Here is a 20,845-nt window from a genome sequence, read left to right on the forward strand (position 1 = left end):
GAGGGAGCTTGTTTCATCCAACTGCCTTTGCCTTTGTAAGTCCAGTGCCACCATCTCTGTACGTGTCATGATCTTGCATCACCAGGGTGCGACAGGGGTGTGTGCTCATGGCTGCTGTGGATTGATAGGTTTTTGATTGGCATGGTGCAGCAGAAACAATCACACAGGGGCTCAAGATCCATGATGCTACATTTAAATATCTGTTTGAAAGAGCCAGTAATGACAGATTACTGTCATTAGGAAAGGAAGGAGCAGATCCTGCTTTCTCTCTTCCTTCAGCTGCTGGTGGTTTTCTGTTTTATCCACAACAGGTCTTTGGAGTCTGTCCCTGTACAGTTACATGGCATTTTCAGGTGGGAGAAGATGTATCAAGCAGCTACATAATCACCTTGGCCTTGCCTACCCACCCTCTGCTGCCTGAGCTGAAAGCCGTAAGCCAGTTATGTTGGATGCACTGCCATGAAACTCTTCATAGCACAACCTCTGTATTTCCATACATCAGAACGGCATTCTTTGTTTTTCATTGGCAAAAGTGGCAATCATTATTTCCAATGTGAGTTTATCTATTTGGACTTGGATGTGTGCAGGATAAGAAAAAATGTGAATTAAAAGTCTAGACTCCATCAGTATTCTGGCAAATGGTAAAACTGAGTGCGCAGTAAGAAACTTAAGTGAAAGTTCTGCTGCAGACACTAGTTGTAGGAAAATGTATTAGCACCAATTACAACAGTCTTCCTTTTTGGAAAGGTCTGCCAAAGTCATTGATGAAGATAAAATCCAATCTTTCCTGTGGTTGAGTGCCAAAGATGATATGCTAAAGGGATCATAGAATTGATGCCAAGTTCTGTGGGTTTTAAGAATTACTTGTTAACTAGAGGAGATTTTTTTTCTTTGAGTTGCATAAATTAACCTTTTTTCTAACAATTCATCTTTTGTTTATGTGTTACTGTTCCTTGTTCATTTGTACTGTCATCGTCATTCTCCCCCCACCCCTCATGCACTAGTCACTTCATACCACAGGGAGAAAAATTTTGCATCAAAAGGGCTGGCACAGCACGTGCTGCAGATAAGAATGGGAGTGCACTCTTGGATCAGATAAAAGATCCGGAACTCGGTAATGCTGACAGTGATGAATAACGTGGAGACGTATCAGACTCGTGTCCTGTATACAGAGAACCTTCCTTGATGTAGCCACATGCAACTGATTATAAATACATTCCTAGGTTTGTGGTTTTAACATGTAGCTGCTCATAGCTGTAACTTTTATTCTGTAGAATTTTTAACTATTTCAAAATGTTCATTGTAAACCCAAACACAAAAGCATTTCTGGTATCTTTCAGTCAAAGAAATACTGGGCTGAAAAAAGAAGGCACTAATGTGTTATCTTTTAAATAGAGTGCATTGTATAATTTTAGTGTTCATTTTCTGAGCAAAAGAAAGAACGAGCATAAATTTGAAATGGTGAGGATCATGTTGTTGATACATATGGATGTAGCTATTATAAAAGGCCTTATTCTAATGCCAGTACCTGATAAGAACAGCAAGAGATGTATGACCAGTGTGGGCTGCTGCCACTGACTCACTGTGTAATGACAGGCAAATTACTTGGTTTTCTGCATCTTGTTCTATTCCTTTATAAATGAGAAATAGTTTCCCAGTAAAACTCTGAGATCATTGGATAAAAGGAGATATTTTTTTTTTTGTACGCCTACTGAGTATATAAATTTGAAGATAGAAAGTGCAGCAAATACCGGGTTCTGTGCAAGTCTTTTACCAGTACAGACACAGTATGGTGAGTCTTGCTGCTCATTATGGATTGTATTAAGCCACATTGTACTTTTGAAGACCTCTTAATTCACAAACAAAAATAGGGGTTTAGGTCAGATTTAGCACTTCAGGGTGTATTCTGTTCAGTTTCTTTTCCTAGTTAAGTGCAGCTTCAATAAAATTTCTCTGGTGTCTGCATTGGTAACTACCATTCCATTTTGTTTGATACGTCAGACGTTGCACCACCTTCAGATGAAACAGTACAGGGAGCCCTTTAGAGTAGCTTACTGTCAATCTCCATCACCTCTGTCATGTTATGTCTGTGACTGCATTTTATCACTGAATTTTCATCATGTCTTGGGGAACTTGACCTTTTCAGAATTGTCTGCATTAACACTATAGTCTTAATCTTTCCCCTGGCACCTCCTGAAACAAAATACAAATTAGTGATTCAGACACCACAAAACAAATCACATGCCACTTGTTTCTTCCCAATGATTCTTCATTGTCATTGTTTGCTGTATTGTATGCAAGTCCTTGTGTGTTCTGTGGTGAAAGGGACCTAAATAAGGCAGGAAATTTTAAGGGAGGTCTGTAGCAGATAAGTAGGGAAATGATGCAACAGTTTCAGGTATATGTATAAAAGATGATTTGGAGAAACATAAAAAGAAAGGCATTATTTCAGCACTGACGTATGGAAATTAACAGGTTTGATGTGTGCTTTGTTTTTTTAATAAAGTCGTACTTTTATTGTGGTAGTCCCTAAGTAGCTATGGAAATGGTGGGGAATACATGAAATTTCTGGTCTCCAGTGCTTCAAGGAAGAATATTCTGTTGTCTTTTTCTATGATTGCTCCTCTGGTTTTGCACCTTCATCTCCTTCCATTCAATTTGTCATCATTCTTAATTCCTTTTTAATTTGCTCACTTTCTTAGGTATTTTCATCACATGAAATGCTTACTTTAGCTTCATAATTAAAAAAAAAAAAAAAATCCCACTGATGATTCTAGCTTTCACTCCATTTTATCTGGTTGTGTTCTTCCCCAGATTCCAGAAATGCACAGTTGAAAGCTTCAGTTTTGAATTTATCTTCAAATTTTCCTCACCTTTTCAACATTTTCCACCCTTTTGTTATTTTCTTGAAAAGGCTTTTAACAAAATGGATGAGTGAATGATATTTATTTGGCTGGATGGTAATGCCTTTACTCTTTTCCTTGTTTTGACCATGAAGGAAGCCTTCCTCTCTTCATGGCCACCTGCTGCCCTCCTTGTGCTGCTGTAGTGCTTTTGCCGCTGCATAGTGAGTCATATTGGGGAATTGGTCTGACTGAAGAATAATTTTGCCAAAATAGTGTTGCTTCTTATTTCCCCACTCTGGTTTACCATATGGCTGTACAAATGGCTATGTCAGCAGTAGGGAGAGGATGATGCAAGGCTGGAAGCAAGAGGCCAGACTCAGGAGTGGGTCAGGGATGCTGTGTTAGCTAACACTGCCAGGTTATGTCAAAATAAAGAGTTTGTCAGAGTAAAGTCTAGTTGTCTGTGATATTGTCACATTCTACTTCTAGAAATCCTGATCTCTGCTGCTTTTTTCCTTAACCTCTGCTTCTCCCCCTTATATTTTCCAAAGCTCCTTGTTTATTATCTCTTTCTTAGAATAAGTGGTCAATAACAGCATCAATAGAAAGCCTCCATTTCTCAGTGTGCACAGGAGGTGGAGCCTGTTGCCCTCAGGATAGGTTGAAAACCTCCTATTTGAATCATTTGTGTGGACATCATTAGTTAAATTAGTTAATCATTAGTTAAACCTGTACTGTCATTTGTACGTACCCATAAAATAATTACAGTGAGGTTTAGACTGATAAGCTATTTGAGTTAGATATGTTTAAGTTTAAAAAAAATTATTCAAATCAGTAGTTGTCCAAATCAGTACAGTATGGTACCTGCTTATTGTGAAATTTGAAAAACTGTAGCCATTTTGGCAGAATCATTGGTAACAAAAAAAAAAAATGTAATGCAACCTAACCTGCTTTTATAGTGTCTTTCCAGCAGTGACTGGATGTCTTGACAACAAAATATTTCGTGTCCCTGAAATTAATCACAAGATGCTCTTGGCAAAAATAATGCACTAAATAATTCCTTTTCCTAAGTCTGCAGAGATGCACTTCATTACTTTGCAGTCAAGTTGTTGACAAGCAGCATGAAAGTGTTTGGTGGTTTTTTCTTGTTTCTGTGTTTGTTGGTGGATGTTAGTTTTACTCTACAGATATTAAACTGATACTGAAATGGTAAAATGTACATCTGAATTTAAGTTATCTGCAAATACGATAATTTTCCTGGTTAAAGCGAACAAAAAAATATGAATTCCCCTCTAAATCCAATTCTATTTACATGCTCCAATGTAAATAGACTTGTTCCAAGCCTGTAAGTAATGGTGTGGCTACATGTGTTGAAGTCTCAAAATGTCTCAGCTAATGTGAGAGTATCTTTGTGTTGTTCTTAAAAATTCATGTTCCCTCTATTCCTGTACTTATTCAGAAAAAAAATTAGAGAAAAAGTGGCATTGTTTAACAGTGTGATGAACACCATGGAGACAATTTCTGCAGCTTGGTGTGTACGACCTTTCAGAAAGGAGTGATATTAGTTAAACTCTGCTCAGTCATATGAGCTATAGTTCATTGTCTTGTCCATGCCTTCTTTCTGGCTATTATAATCCCAGTTATTGACTTTGTAAATTTCCATTTGTTTCTATAGAAATAAATCAAATAATAATAATAATAATCAATAATCAATAAATCTTTCAAAGATAGAACTGTGACGTAAAACAAGAATCTGAGCTTAAAGCACGGAAACAGACATGAGCTTACTCAGCCTACACATGATCATTCAGTATTGGGTTTTTTCAGTAAATAGGTCATTTTCCAAAGTTTAATACTGGGAATGGATGCACTGCCCTGATGAGAGTGAACCACCAAATTCCAATGTCTTGAAGTATAATCCCAAATTGGAAATAGAAAGCAAACTGTCTGTGGCACATGAGGTGTAAATAAATATGACGTTTTGTGGGTTCCTCTCTAGATCTTCTCCCTAAATATCCTATGGCCTCGTTATGTGTACACTTGTGGATCTGATGCCCATATCATCAGGCTGGCAGCACTCCTGGGAGCTCTTTCCATCATCTCCCTCCTGTTCTCAGTAGTTGGGTAATGTCTTTTTAGCCTGTATCAGTTCTGTGTTGCTCATGCCTGTGGATAACATGGATCCTACTGCCTGTTCTTTTCCATAAGCCCTTGAACACTGTTCTTTTTTTCCCAGCTGAAAGGAAGGCATGATCTTCATTCAGGAGTTGCTCTCAGATTTCTCAGGTAATACTTTCCTGGATCTGCTGCCAGTGGAGACAGTGGTTGTGTTCTCTTTACCTTAATGGTACTGACAAATTTTCAGCTATTTGTCTCCTGTTGCCTTGCCTAGATTTCGTATACTTTCCATAGTTGTTGTGTTTTTATCTGTAAATGTTCTGAAAACAGGCATTTAAGTAATAGCTCTCTGATCATCTTTAACTCTGATATGGTTACTCTGGAAAGGAATTTTTTATTCGCTTAAACTCTCAATCATATTCAATAGAAAACTGAAAGAAACTTCTTAGTGAAGCCAACAAAACAGGAAAACAAGCTAACTACAACAGTGAATTTTAGATAAATTTTCAAACACCTACAGTTTTAACACTTTTCTCATCCCTTGTGGTAGAGACTAAAAATTCATCAGTCTGTGGAACTGCAAGATGAGATGTAAGAACCAGATTTGTAGTGGTATTAAAACTTGCTATGTAATGGTGGCATGGCTGCTCCTACTCCAGCTACCAACATCTTCCCATATCATGTTTCAGAGGAGTTTTACAGTCATCTTACAAAGTGGCTTAGTAAAATATATAGTGGCAAAAATACTGGTGGCCAGTCATAGATTTTTTGAGTTATTTTGCCGTAGTGACCGACATGTGACAGAGATGTCCAGGCAGTGTAGCCTCTATATCTGTTAAAAAACAAAGCCTACCACAAAGTATGCATAAGCTGTAGGTTTAGGTAGATGTGTTCTTGAGTTACTTATTTTGGATTTCTTGAGAGCTAGATGAGATTTTTCTGCACTTTCATGAGCTCTGTCAGCACTTGTTCAGTCTAGTTGGCACCTTTTCATTTCTCTCTGTTTTTTTCAGCAGATTTTCTTACAGAAAGGCGGATGATCTAAGACTGTGAAGAAATTCTAATTTGTGTTTCTCTTTATATACTTCCAGAGGACAGATGGACACGTCTGTTATTTAATAATGCTTATGTTACATCCTTCATGAGGAATCAGAATAGCTCGTAGCAGTCTGCCTGCCTGTCAGTAGCAGACACAAGCTTCTTGCTGATTTTGTGTTAAATAACAGGGATTTCTGCTCTCTGGGCTCTAGCTTTCAGAATTTGAGAACAGAAAATTCTCAGATGGGCATTGTAGATTGTTCATACTCTAAGCTGCTGAGAAGCTCCCTCAGATATTTTTGGGTGACCTGGTAAATAAGCCTGCTGTGCTGGTTCTTGGAGAGTGGGAACTACTTTTCATAAGGGTAATGTGGTGGTGGTATTAAGCTCTTTGCCATTGCCTCTCTCTGTGATGTACATAACATCATACTCATCATTCTTAAGAAGTTGCCAAAGCATCCTGACACCATTTTCTGCATCTGGAAAGGACAAGCCTTGATACGTTTCTCTCCTCTGAATAGTCAGAACTGAAGAGCCCTTCAGATATTCTTCAGCTTGAGACACCCTGCCATGGACTGATGTTGAAGGAGTCATGGTGCATGGCACTGGCCACCCACTGTTCCATGGGCAGTGCATATTCCTGGCAGCCTTAGTTCAGTAATTGTGTGATCCATCTGGAGCTGCATCACTTTTTCCTTGGTTTCACAGACTCCAGCTTTGGACCTGCTAAGACTGACTTCTGAGGAGAGGACCTCTTACAGCAGTGGACAAAGCCAAAACTTGGCAAACCTTTACTGGACTGTAAAGGGGCTCATTGATCTGTTTGTTTTTACTATCTTTGCAACGTCCTGGAGCTACCGAACCACTTCCAGTCATGGGTCACCAGGATCTGCTTCCTGTGATCTAGGGAGCAAATTGTGTGTTGTGTCATCTTTCCTCAGAAGGTATTAACAATTTCATGGTACGTTATCATTGATGTTAGTGTGCTGACAGTTCTGAGAGTCTTGAATTCTCTTGTTGTCATCCCATTTCAACAACTGCATGGTTGTACCTAGGTGACTACTCCGTAAATGTTTATCCATGGCAACAGACACTTGCTCAAGTGTACTTGTTCTGAAGTCAGTATTGCTAATTCTGCTATTGTGGTGGCTGCAGTTCGGAATTATCAATTCAATCTGGATTTTGTCAGAGCGCTCTGCATAATCATAATGCAAATGTGGTGGCTTCAGATCTCATTTTTTATTCTGTTGAAAAATGTAGTTTCTATGTCTGTTCCCAGGTTTAACCTGGATAATGGGAAAAGAGTACTTTCCTTTTTGTGGGTTAAAGTTTTTTGCCTTTTCATAATATGGCAAGCTTGTTCATCTCTGTCACTGATCCAGTGATTGTTTCAGAGAAGACATAACTGGGAAAACTGAACTAAGAAGCCAGTGGTTTTGGTTTGGTGCTCTGCACTTGGTAAGCCTTTGCTATTTTGGGCTGTCCTGTACCTCTTTTTTAAGAGGAAGCTTGTTGCTAACTGAGTTTACCAATGCACTTTTGAAAGTACTGAATTTGCTAAGGTCCCAGTTTCAAGTACTTGTTGCAGTGAACGACCTGAGTCCCCAGAAGAACTGAGTGTGATCTGTGATGCTCTGATGAGTCTGTCTTGCTGTTTAGAGAGAAAGTGACTGTGTTACATGGGTGAATGTGGTGGCTATTGCTTGTGTGATACTAGTGTCTTCATTTTCAGAAAATACCTCTTCTGAGCATTTCTGGGAGCATGGGGAAGAGCTTTGTGTCCTCAGATAAGCGTAGTACCACTGTTCAAAGAGACCTTTGCTACAGACCAATATTCCTGCTGCTTCCACCTGTGACTCCTGCAGCTGCTTCTAGGGGACCTGGGCTGTGCTGCAGAGCTGCCAGCAGGGAAAAGTGCATGTGAATAGACTTGGAAAATAGCAGAAACCACTTGTTTGGTTTTCTTTGTTAATGTGCACGTTCCATATCCTGCCATATGTCCCTCTTCTGTAGCCTTTTAATTCTGGGATGCTATAGATGTAAAGAGTCTGTGGAAGCTGAGTTTAATTACAAAAGAGTGCCTAAAGAAGCAGGTGTGAGAAAGCCATTTCAGCCTGACTGAAGGGGCACATGAATGAACAGAGTTTTTAAACACAGTGCCCAAGAGGAGCAGTGCAGATGTGCTGACTCAGCTTGTCGCCTTTGAATGCCTTCTTCATTTGTATATTGATAGACTGTTCCTTCTCAGTGCACCTTGCACAATATTTTCACTGTGAAGAAAGGTGAGTGTTATCTTTCATCATCTGAGTGTCTCTTCACACTTAGAATCTTAGGATTGTTTAAGTCAGAAAGACCTCTAAAGATCATCAAGTCCAACAGTTAGATATCTAAGTCCAGTTTGATCGATAAAAAGCTTTCTTTTTATGTATCAGAAAACTTAGCAACTGGACTTACTCATCTCACTGTCAACATGTTTGTGCATGTTGAGAATAAACTTTTATTTAATCAGTTTTCCTTCTGGGTCTTCTGAAAATCTTTTTTTTTTTTGAAGGAGATTGTCCTTAAGCATTACAAGCTTGATTTAATTTTGTTGGTGAAAATGATAGAAAAATAAAACACAGATTTAGGTCAAAATGTATGTATGTAGGAGACTGTTAGGGAGAAATAACTTGACTGCGTGTTCTTAATGAATTTTTGTAGTGGTTGGGAAATCTTTCTGTACTGCATGTTTAAATGTGTGAAATTCAAAAGCCTTTTAATGATTTTGCATAGATGCATTATCATCTTTTGCATAGGTGTTTAGGTTGCCATCCATCCCTTCCATTTATAACCACATGGAAGGCATCTTAGGAGAATGCATCAGACATCTGTGCTGTTTCTGTGACTTGAATGTACCTGGCAGGTCTGTATTAACCTTGGGAGTGGACTTGGGCATGATTCTTATCTCTTGGCTGCAGTTTTTCTTAATGCCTTCAGTCAGAACCTGTTTGATTTTCTGTGCATTTTGGGGACATTCTTGTGATTTCTGTTGCTGTTGCATCTTTTGTACCCACCCCAAAGGAGGAGGGCATTGAATAATCCAGAGGAAAGTTGAAATGTGATTAGAGAAATGGACAAAATGTAGGAAAGGATTTGAGCGATGAAGGAAACTGAACAGTTGGAAGGGGAATTGTTAGAGCCTTGAGAAGGAAACAACATACACGGAAGAGGTCTGGAGTATTTTCAGGAAGTGAAAGGTAGAGAACTGATGGTTTAAGTGATGAATTTTTACCTCTGTAGTTTCAGCATGGCTACCTTATCAACCTGTGAATCAGTAACCATCAGCCTGTGAATCTGACCCACAATTGTACCTGCCTATCCAGGGAAAACAATAGGAGCAAGAGCCAGGCTATTTTAAGATTACTTAATATATTATTTTAATTGCCTAATAATGCCTAATGACTTTTAAAGGACCCCATTGAAATGTCCAAAAATATAAACTTAACAGTTTATGTTTTATGTTCAACTTAACAGTGTGCTATCTCCACTGTCCATGGTTATCTGTTATTTCTGTCAGGAATCACAACATACTTGCTAAGACAAAAAAAAATCTTGCTTTTCTTGTCAAATACTGATAGAAGAATTATTCTCTCAAGGGACATGTGTTGTTATAAAACAAAGTATATTGGAAAAAAATTTTTTTTTGCACTATGTGTTGTTATAAAACAAAGTATATTGGAAAAAAATTTTTTTTTATATTATCACTTTAGTCGGCTGGTTTTTGACCATAATGGTATTCATAAAAATAACTCAAATATTCATTATTGTAACTTGTTTTCATTTCTGTGCAAGTCTGTGTTGATACCTTTGAGTTTTTATTGTGACTTAACGAACTCTGAATGTAAGCAAGAATTGTAGTGGGAAATATTAGAACTACACTTTATATAAACATATATGTCTTGAGAAAGCTCTCTTAGAGCTTTTGGAAAACTAAGCCAGAATTTTCTCAGAACTTGCTTAATTCATTATTTTTGAGCTTTGCTTATTGAGTTATTCTTGCAGGTAAGATTTCTCATTTTTTCAAGGTAGCACTACCTGTGAATAATCACACCTGACCTAGTGACATTTCTTCTAAGGACTCCTGGTAATTTGGGGCTGGCCCAGGCTGACCCCGGGTTGAATTCAAGATGTTCCTTCCTTTGACCATCAACAGCCTCTGCACTGGCGTTTTTCAGAGGGCAGCCCTGGACAGATAGTCATTTCTGCTCTGTACTTTGAGATGTGGAGGCGTTTTTTCCTTTTTCTCCCACTGTAGCTTCTGTTCCCTTTTAGAAAAGAGAAATGAATCTGTCCCAGAATGTTGACTACTTGGCAGTTGAGCAGAAAAAAAAGTGTTTAATGGTGGATTTAAAGGAAAGGTATTTGAGGGAGTGGTGATTGTACTTGCTGGCAGCTTCTCTTCCACTGCTTTTATAGACAACAGCTGAAAATATTAATTCTCACCTTTACCAAAAGGATAAGAAGCTGGGAAACTTGGGTGCATTCTGCAGATCTTTTTCTCTGTAGGGACACTTACATTTATAATTTCTGTAAAGAATTTTGAAGTGTTTTGGCTCTACAGGCTTGGAGGAATTTCAGAGTTCATTTGTCAAAGGTTTGCATCTTCACAAAGCAGTTCATACTGCAAGTATGGGTCACTGATCCTTCAGAACTGTAATGCTGGGCAGAAACTTATTTACTGATGCAAGTCCACTGCTGTGTTTGGCTTTAGCCTTAATTACACCTGAGGATGTAGTTGTGTCCTAGATTTAAGGACACAGCATAGTTTCTGTGCTTAGTTCTGACCAAGGAGTTATTATAAGCCATCTTTCGTAGTGATTTAACATCAGCATGTCTACATAAAACCAAATGTTGAAGGTCTGCTATCATAAAAGTACTTTGACTTATGTAACTGAGATGCTTCTCAAGTAGCTTTGGAGTCAGGATGTTGCCCCTTGTATAAAAAGAACAAATATGATACCAGGGTGAGTGTTACACTGTGACAGCTTCTTGTGCTGTCATTGCCAACAGTAGATCGGCTACTTGGAGTGTGCGTTCCTTGCATGCTTTTGGAAATCGTGGGATGTTTGTTTTTTCTTGCAGATTTCCATTACCTTTTTATTTTGACTATGAAATTCCTTTCTGGTATTTGCAGTGTGCCCACTTCAGTGCAGACAGGCTCACTGAGCCTTGCTTTGGGCCTCTGCTGTCAGGTTTTTATAGGCTGCCACATGCTTCCAGTGTTCGTTATGAATTTGAAACAGAGAGACATCCAACATAATCACACGTTATTACATACTTTTTCAGTAGAATGAAAGGAGAACTGAGAACACTGAGGGAATTAGTTCAAGTCTGTCATTCAGACCTGCTGCCTTGCATAGCCCCTGGCTCAGGAGGGGTGAGGCTGGGAGTTGAGCACTTGCCTGGGGCAGCTGAGAACTCACTGCAGGGAAAATGGGACAGCCCTGCAAACTTCTGGTTTCTAACAGCCTGGGGACTATAACTGCTTCTGTTCTCTTCCAATCTCTCTTACCTGCAATATAGTGGAAGAGACTGTCCAAATGGATTTTTTGCTAAGCATTTGTAAAGCTGCTGTGTTTGAAAGGTGAATTAGTTTGCATACAAGGCTTCTAAATCAAGTCTACAGCTTTAGTCCTTTGATTTCAGAGAGAAAGAGTGCTATGTCCTTAGCTTTATTATAGTGGGAAAAGATTGCTGAAGACTAGAAAATGGCAATCTCTCCTGTATACAGTTGAACAGTAAAGTTCATTTTTAACAGTAATTTTCTATACAAGTATTATGATTCTCTGGCATAGAAAGCTAAATTAATCACTGGATTAAGACTTCTTCTGAGAGCAACTATTGTGGTTGGATTATTTTATTATGAAGAAATAGATGTCAGTTATAGGCAGTATAGTATAAGAGTTCATTTGTGTTACACTTACTCAGAGTTTAGTGACTAGATATATAATCTTCCCTGACAGCATGGTTTTCTTAGGATTAGACTTTATTGAGAAGAAAAAAAAAAAATTGGTCTAGTCTTTCATATTACAAGTTGGAGAAAATTCGAATTGGTGACATGGACTTCTGTATTAGGCTGTGGTTACAATTGAGTTAGCATTTAGAGTTGTGCTAGGGGAAAAATTAAAACCCAAACTATTGGCTGAGACATAACTGTGTGCTCTCAGCTGCAGCACAGTGAACAGGCTCAAGGTGAGGATTTGAACCATATTGCAGTTTTAGTGACAGAAAACATATTTTTACGGTTTTATTCCAGACCTGTGGTTGTCTTACAAGGAAGAATAGGAGGTAATCTGATTACTGCCACGGAGTCATCAGTGTCAGTGGGCCCTTCCCACACTGGTTTGTGGCAGGAGTGTGCTTGTGTCCTAGCAGGGAATCAGTTTGGCCAGATGAAGGTAAGTTCTTGGGAGCAGCAGAGAAGTGAATGCAATTGAAGGCCCTGTGACATGCAGGTGATTAAACTGCATTCAAGGTTTTGTTCTTGCTTAGAGTTGGCAAATGCATGAGAGAAAGCATGAATAGCAGTGTGATTAAATAGTAGCATGACATGAAGCCTATAAATAGCCTTTTATAATTTTGTAGTACTTTCTCCTTTTAATAGCCTTTTGCTCTTGAACTTCAGCACACAACAAACTCTGCATGTGTGGGTTCAATTGCCCTTATTGGTAATGTTTTATTCCACTGGAGTTGTGATGTTTCTAGTATTTGTTTTTAGTTGAATAACTGATTTGTACCATGGTTATGCGCCTGTTTTCTCAGCGGATGTGAAACTTGATACTGAACTGAGTCAATATGATAAACAAGCATTAAAGCCTCCGTGTCTTCCTGAACATGAATGCATTAGAGGACATGGTAGAAGTTGTTTTCTTTGTAAAAATAAACTCAGTAAATTATAGAATAATTCACTTCAATTAATCTCAGACCAACCAAATTGAAAGTTTCTTGCTGGTTCTGAATGGCAGCTGATTGTAGAAGTTTCCAGCTCCAAGCAAAATGGTCAGGTAATTTTTCTCAGTGGGTATTTTATTAAATTCAAATGCAATAGATGGCTTTTTCTTTATAGAAAATGTATACTCTATACCTGGAAAGTGATTTGCTAATATGCTAGTACAAGAAATCTAACTTCTAATAAAAGGCTTGATGTTGAACACATAAGATGTATAATACAGAAATACAGTTTGCCAGTGAATTTTTGTTTCACTTAGGTATCATGGTGTCTTCATTCTGGAGATGTAGCGCATTGTAAACTCAGTGTTTTTAGCTCTTCCACCTTTTCCAATTGTATACCTTCAACTTTTTGCCTTTACTTTTTTGGATTTAGAAATGTAGGGATTTCTGCTCCCCGCCTCCCCCCACAGTATATTCATAGTTAACCGTGACAGTGTTATGTTGCTTTTCACACCGTTAATAGTGTCTGCTATTTTTGTTAAGTTAACTTTGTGGAAACTGTCAAGTATTACTGTGTCATTCTATACAGAACAAAAGCTAAAAGGAAGAAAACAGTCATATTCAGAAACAAAAAAATTAAACTTTAAGGGGCATTTTGAAGTGTGGTTTGATGAACCCTGGTAAGAATTCCAAACTGTTATGCAATTTTGGGTCTTGTCTTTCATCTTGCATTATGTTTTCTTCCCATGTTTTTTTTACAGATGCTTCTGTAAATTTGTTGATTTATTTTCAAAATATTCAAAATAGAATATTTTCTATTTCACAAGGAAATAAATACATCCCAAAATTAAAAGTATTTTTAGATACTCTTAGAAATATGCATGAAGATCATTTATCTTCTTACTTATGTCCAAGCTTGAGTATAGTTTAACAATTTTCAAAACTCTGAATGCATGAATATGAGTGCCAGGGGGCTGCAGTCTGCCCTGAACGTTTAAGCGTGTCATAACCCCTGAACAGGGTGTGACTGTTGGGGTCCGTATGCCACAATTTTGGAAAAGTTTTGATTTAGCTTAGAGTTTCACTTTGTAAGAAGAACAGACACAATTGGAACAAAGTGAGTTTGTGCAATTTACAAATCTGCAGAGTATAGACATCTTTAAGGTACTTTGCTAAAGAAACTGAACCCACAAAAATGTGATTTTATATTTCCTGTTTAAAATTCCATTGCATGTGAATGACGATAAGATTTGATTACTTGAAATGCGTGATATTTTCATTGTCAGATTCATTCAGATAATTTTGAATTTGAACTGGCTTAAAAATGGAAATTGTTTCCTATTAAGAAAGTCTTTGAGAGGAGGCAGAAGTCAGAAGAATACTTAACTTAAGCTGTGGTGAAGCTGTGAAAGATAGTAAATAAATAAATAAATAAAAGGAGGACTTAAATTTTGGGATGATGTAAAATAGGATGATTTTTTTGCAACTGGGCAGGTGCACCAGCAAAACTGATCTTGCCTCATGTGGGAAGCTCCTTGTTCCAGTTCCCTGGTGTGCTTTGGGGTCTCTCAAGTGCTCGTCCCATGAACAACCAAAACGTGACCTGCTGCCTTTCACAGCCACGGCCACAGCGCTGTGGAGAGGCCGAGTGCCCAGAGTGCAAGGCAGGGTGGCTGAAAGCCAGGGCCACGGATATACTGAGGTCACTTTTCTGGGCAGCCCTGCCAGAAGACATCCCTTGGTTTGTTTTGTGCTGGAGGAAGAAGCGGAGTTGACAAGTGTTTTCCAGGCAGGTAGCCAGATAGGCATTATTTCAGTGTTTCCCGCGGAAAATCGGTGGGTTTTGGCAAAACTGAAATCTTCCACATTCCATAAAATTTCGTTTTCCAGGCAGGTAGCCAGAGAGGCATTATTTCCGTGTTTCCCGCAGAAAATCGGTGGGTTTTGGCAAAACTGAAATCTTCCACATTCCATAAAATTTCTATTTTATGGAAATGGTGTTTCTGATTAAAAACTAATTTTGATGGAAAGTGTCCAGTTGGTTACACTGAGCCATAGAATTAGCATCTGCTGTGTTTAAATCTATTGAAGATAATTTGGCTTAGGTTTAGCAACTCTGAACAAAATAGACACAGACAACTTTTCCTCCCCCTGTCTAATACCTCAGTTTTAGTGCCAGCCAAAATTCAACTTGAAGTTGGCTATGAGTAGAATACAAGCTTTTTCTGAATTTTGCCAGTTTGTTTTCAGTTCAGACTGCCTTTAACTTCAAAGGCTTCACAGCACAGGTGCCGTGGCTGGAGCTACAGCTGCCGGTTCCACTGGCTGCTCTGGGCTTGTGGGCCCTTCAGCGCGCAGCAGTATTGATCCGTGGGTGCTCAAGTGGCTAATGGCAAGCCCACAGATTTTCTCCATCATATATTTTCTGTCATATTGTTTCCAGATAATTGTGGTTGAGGCTTGTACAGCAGACAGGATGTGGGACTTATGTTCATTTACAGTCGCACCAAATTAGAAATGTGTAACTTTGCATCATTTGGTGTTTTACCTGTTTTATCTGCTTAATTGTGTACAACTGTTGAGGACCATCAGTTGTGATTTGCATGTAACTTTTCTTTTTTTTATTTCTTAAATCGTGTTTTAAAAACCCTCTTATTTGTTGATGAAAATGCTGAAATCAAAACTAATTTTCATTTGCTATATTTCTTCGATTCAGCGTATGTAGTTGGGCTGCTGCTCAAGTTTAGAGCTGTTAATAATTAGTGGCTCAAAAATTTAAAAAACTCATTTTATATACTGATGAGCTTTAGTTTTCTACTAGGTCTGTGGAGAACTGTAAAGTCTTTTTTTTAATAGTTGATGAATTTTTTTTAAGTCATATTGCAAAGGGGAATAAAATTTAATTATGCTTTGAAACCTTTGAGGAAAACTGTAGGAAGAAATTTGGGTTTGGGGGGTTTTGAGGTGGGGGCTGTATATTCTCCCTCCCCTTAAGCAAGATATTAAATACTAAGTTGGTATCACCTGGTGCTTTGTCTGAACTTGCTTTGATTTCAGCCCTTTTTTCTTTTGATAGGTAATATTTAGGCTTCCTGATCTTAGAGTTTTATCAGAGCCAGATTTCCCTTTAATGAAAGATCATTTAACCTAGTTTAAGAACACATTTTAAAAAGTACTGGGGGTTTATTTTGAGAAGTCTCTATCAAGATATTTTAGTAATGTTTCGTTATAGTCTTCATTTACTACATCTTATTATAGCTTTGAGTCATAAAAGCAAGAATAAGAGATCCAGCTCCAGGAATGGGAAGAGATAGATGTAGTAATCATCTGTGTGAAGGTCATGGATTACCATTTTTAGTGCTATTTTCAAACAAGGGCAGGTTATGGATAGAATCAAGTTTAAAATGATGGAGGTGGAACTCACTTGGAAAACTTTTCTATTTATTCCTAGTAATCTTTACACATGATAAACACTTCGAAATATCACGAACTGACAGCTGCCTACTAGGAAACAAGGAGGTTTTGTGTCTTATAAATGCATTTGCATATTTGTTTAATTTATAATATTTTTTAAATATAGGAGGGTAGTTGAAATTATGATTTAGTGACGTTTAAACAGTGCTCTTTTCCTGTTCTTGTTTCTCCTGGCACACATCCTTTACTGCCTGCTTCAGCTATCTGCCCTTCCACAGAGATTGGTTGGCTTTTTAAAAAATAAAGTTAGATTTAATATTTTTCCCTGCTAGCTTTGCTGTTTCCATCCTCAGTGGCTCGTTGCAGGAGTGTGGGCTGCTGCTGCCACGGTGTCTGTGCGTGTTTGCTGCCTGCCCGCCTGATGCGGCCACAGCTGTGCCCCTGGGGCTTCTTCTCTCTCTGTGGCCTTACTGCCTCACAAGCTGGCACTGCTCTAGCTGGTGCTTGCCATCAACTTGTGTTTTCATACAGCAGGCCTTACAATATACCAGTATTGTTACATAAAGACATTTCTAGCCTCAGCTGCCTTCTCTCTGTTTCTTCACACTGTGGTATGGCTTCCCTAAACCATTCTGTAAAGCAGTCGCACTGTGATCAGATGATTCCTGAAGATGAGCTGTAGTCCATTGCTTAATAGGGGGATAGGTGTTTTTTCTGGTCCTTGAGGTGTGTAGGGGTGTATTGCATATTATAGAGAAATTACCTATGGTTTTGCTCAAAGTAATCTCTGAAACCTCATGTGAGGTTCTTCACACATCTTATTCACATGTAAGTGTGACTTGTTCCATAAAACCTCCCTAACCCCTGAATAGCACCTAGAAATGAAAAGTCTCCAAGTCAGAAACAAAACAGCTGCACAAATTCATACAATGTTTCCACTCTGATTGTGGCTTCAGTGTGTCACCTGCAGGACAGATGGGTTTGTGTTGGTTGTGAATAACCGCAGGTGCTCACTGTGAAGCTTTGCCTAAAGGCATGTGCACTCTGGACATTTTTCTTGTGTTGTGTGAAAGTGATGGAAAGGTCTTGTGTCTTCTGCAGTATTGTTATCATCAGGTCAGTGAGTACTGAGCTGTGAGCTGGCAGGAATAGTTGGAAGGAGGCTTTTTGTTGTCTTTGCATTTGTTCACATTCTGGCTTGTAAGACTGATGCAGTGAAAAAGGAGATGGGGGCCCTGATGAAGTAGGATGGGTTGTGGAGGAAAAGGGTCTGACTGTTGTAATTCTGGCTCTTTCTTGGTTGCAAACTTTTAGTCTGTTGGTTGAGTTTCTTCAGCCTCTCTGACAATCCAAAGCTGTAATGTGTTTGGACAGATGTTCACTAAGACTAAATTTGAAGCTTAAAAATGGGTTTGAACCATATTGAGCTGTTTGGAATTTATAAGTCTATTTGCCTTTTTTTATTTCCACTTCTTTTTTCCTTGCCAAAGAAATTTTAGTATCTTCTCAGGCTGTTATCTCATCTAGAGTCCTGGAGAGTGAAGATGGAAAGGTTATTGTCTGCACGTGAAACATGACTGAGGACAGAAAGGGTTTAGGTTCAAAGTAATGGTCAGTGTTGATGGTGTGGTTTCTAAGAACTCTTTTATTTATTAGTGTTGCTCCTAAACTGCCAGTAGATGTTGTAATCTCAAACTAATGAATTTTATCTTGCTGTTATATGTTTCCTGAAAAGTTGCATACAGGAATGAAGCAAAGCAGATGCCAGTCTTCCTGTACTGTCCTGCTTCCGACTGAAAACAGAGAAAGGGATCAGCTGAATTTGAGAGACTTTTTTCTGAGTGTGGTGCATGCAGTTCAAGCATAATGAGTATGGACATTTAATTAGATAGAAGTGTCATTTGTAATAGGCTTCTCTGTTAACTGTGCCCTTCTTCTTGGGGGCAGGGAGGAGCAAGGGAGGGAATTGTCAAACTGTCCAAATAGTTTATTTTTCAGAGAAAACTGTAGCATGCGACAGTACTATCTCACTAATTTGCTGTGCTCTGGTGTGCAGCCTCCAGCTGTCTCTAACAGATCCTATGTAGAGTGATTGAACACTCATTAATTATTATTTTTCTGTTAGAAAGTATGAAAATCTGGAAGTGACAGAGCAAGGTGTTTCATCTTTAACCTTTATCTGTATCAGTAATAATGTGATCATAACAGTGAAAATCTTGCTTGATATCACACAGCAGTTGTTCAAATTTGAAATTCCTTTTCAGAGAAGTAGATAAAAAGCATTTTTCAAGGAGGTCTTAGTTTAAAAAAAATCCTCGAGTAATTTTTTAACTGAGAATGCTTATTAATGCAGGCATCAAGACTGCACTGAAGTCCACAGCCAACCCCATGAAACCCTCATGTTCATGAGATGCTTTAACAGTCTTAGGAATTTATCTAAGTGGCTAGAATATTCAATTAGTTCTCTGCTACTGGTTCATGTATAGGACAATCTGATAGTGGAGGAGAAAGGCTAAAGCTTTTCTCTCAGCTGTTGAACTTTTGGCCCAATATTTTCAGAAACTCATATGTACATTAAGAACTAATGCTTTTTTTGTTAGATTTGGCTCTTCTTATGATTGAGGATGTGGAAAAGGAGGATCTAAGAGTAGCTTATGCATTGAAATACAGGTGAGAAAACGTTATGGGAACATGATTATGTTTCTCTTTGTGACTTTCAGTAGTGAAGTGAGTTTTTTCTTTACTGTTCTATACTTCTGGCATCCATGAGGGATTTGCTCAGGCAGCTCAGTGTCTGCAGATACTGCGTAAAGGTCTTGTAGGAATGTATAGAAGCTGCTGCAGATCAGCTCAACTTGTGTACTGTTTTTGCACAGGAAGTGTGGAGACTGCTCAGTGCCAGGCTGTAAGGAAGGATGCAGGAATCCCTGACCCAGGAGCAGGAGAGTTTGGAATCTGGGAGCTGCCAGCCCCATGCAGGTACCAGGCTAAAGAGCACAGTCTGGTTACCACCAGTGGAGAAAAGTTGTGGGGGTTTTGGGAATTTGAGCTTCCTATCTTCCGAAGCCAGTATCTCCTTGTATCCAGTGCTCTTCCCACCATGGTCTGGGAACACAGTTGCACTGAAGAAGCCCTGAAGCTACACCACTGGCTGTAGTTACATTGTATGATCAGAGTAATTGTCCAGTGGGTCAAGAACAAAGATGTGATATTCCTCTTTTTCAGTGAAGTTTTAGGAAAAGTTTAATATGTGGCCATATGATAACTTTTCAGGAATGTATTATCTTAAGTAGAATGAATGTGGTCGATTTATATATAACTGATATTAAATGAACTTAGAAATAAAACAAAAGGATATGATAGAGCCTGGAATCATTAATGATGCTGTTGCCTGGCTAGAAGTCTTGCTGGAATCCTTGCACCTGGTGACTGCAGAGTGAAATAAGTCAGTGTTTACATATCAGCTTTAATGAATGCTAGGCACTTTCCATTATTTGGTCAACATAAAGCAGGAAGGAATCACACGTAGACTGTCCTGAGTTAGGAGGAACCCACAAGGATCATCGAGTCCAACTCTCGTTGCAATGATTTCAGGATTGTAGTGCATGGGTCGATTCACTTCAACGAAAATGCATTTCTGCTCTGCTTCCATTTATAAGCAATGTCCTGAAGCTGACTACTGCATCACAATTGCTGAAAGCTTTCAAAACAAATTTTTGAAAGACAAAAAACCAAATAATAACCTTTACTTTGGACTTGATGTGGAATTCCCTCAGAAGAGTGCATGACCAAGTAATGTTTAGCATTTTCAAACTAGTTTGGATTGAAACATTTAATGTAGTGTCACTAATGTGTTTTCAATAAACCTCTATGAAGATAGGCTCTAGGTGTATTTCAGTGTTTGTCTGAATTGCAATATGTTGCATTATTCTGTTTAAACCTTCATAGTTGTCTTTGTACTTTTAAAAGGTTGGTTTTTTTGTTTTATATATATGTGTATATATATATAAAATTAAGTTGTCTGGATAATTTTAGTCTGCATTTTACCCAATATATTCAAGCTGCATCATGTTATAAGGATGTGGGTCTTCTATGAGTCTGACCTACTTTCCTGCTTCTTGTAGGAAATTCATATACTGTGTTGGACCCAAATGAGCAGGTGGGCCACAGTGCAAATCCGTGCCTTCTGGGTTGCTAAAATACGAGCTCCTAAACAAATGGAAATCTGGCAATGCGTGAGCTTCTTTAGCTGCTTCAGATGAGCCATGAAAAATGAAATTTGTCATGTCCTTGCATGCACATGTGCATACAGTAATGTGTTAAGGTGGTTGTTTTTCTGTGCATGACATCAAGAGTTCTTTTAAAGAAAGTTCGCATCAAGTCAGCAAATTGGCTGCACTCTTGGATAAATTAAATTTCAGTTAATTACCTGCTTAACCAACTGCTTATTTATTAAGGTGCTTAAAATCAGTTAGTTTATTGTAAGCCCAAGCAAATTG

General features: G+C 38.5%; 1 protein-coding gene across 4 annotated transcripts in view; it reads left to right on the forward strand.

Moving 5' to 3' along the window:
• Positions 1-20,845, forward strand: part of PTPN4 (protein tyrosine phosphatase non-receptor type 4) — a 103,775-nt gene that overhangs the window by 14,284 nt on the left and 68,646 nt on the right. For 2 of the 4 annotated variants that reach the window (XM_041404351.1, XM_041404384.1), the window contains exon 1: positions 12,899-13,045. The exons of the other annotated variants lie outside the window; for them this stretch is intronic. In XM_041404351.1, coding sequence (XP_041260285.1) covers positions 13,000-13,045 — 46 coding nt within the window. In that variant the 5' untranslated portion in view covers positions 12,899-12,999. Of the gene's footprint in view, positions 1-12,898; positions 13,046-20,845 lie in introns of those variants that run through there. 4 annotated transcript variants of the gene reach the window in all.

This window comes from Onychostruthus taczanowskii, unplaced genomic scaffold (genome assembly GCF_017590055.1).
Source record: "Onychostruthus taczanowskii isolate IOZ18803 unplaced genomic scaffold, ASM1759005v1 scaffold10, whole genome shotgun sequence".
Taxonomy (NCBI): Eukaryota; Metazoa; Chordata; class Aves; order Passeriformes; family Passeridae; genus Onychostruthus; species Onychostruthus taczanowskii.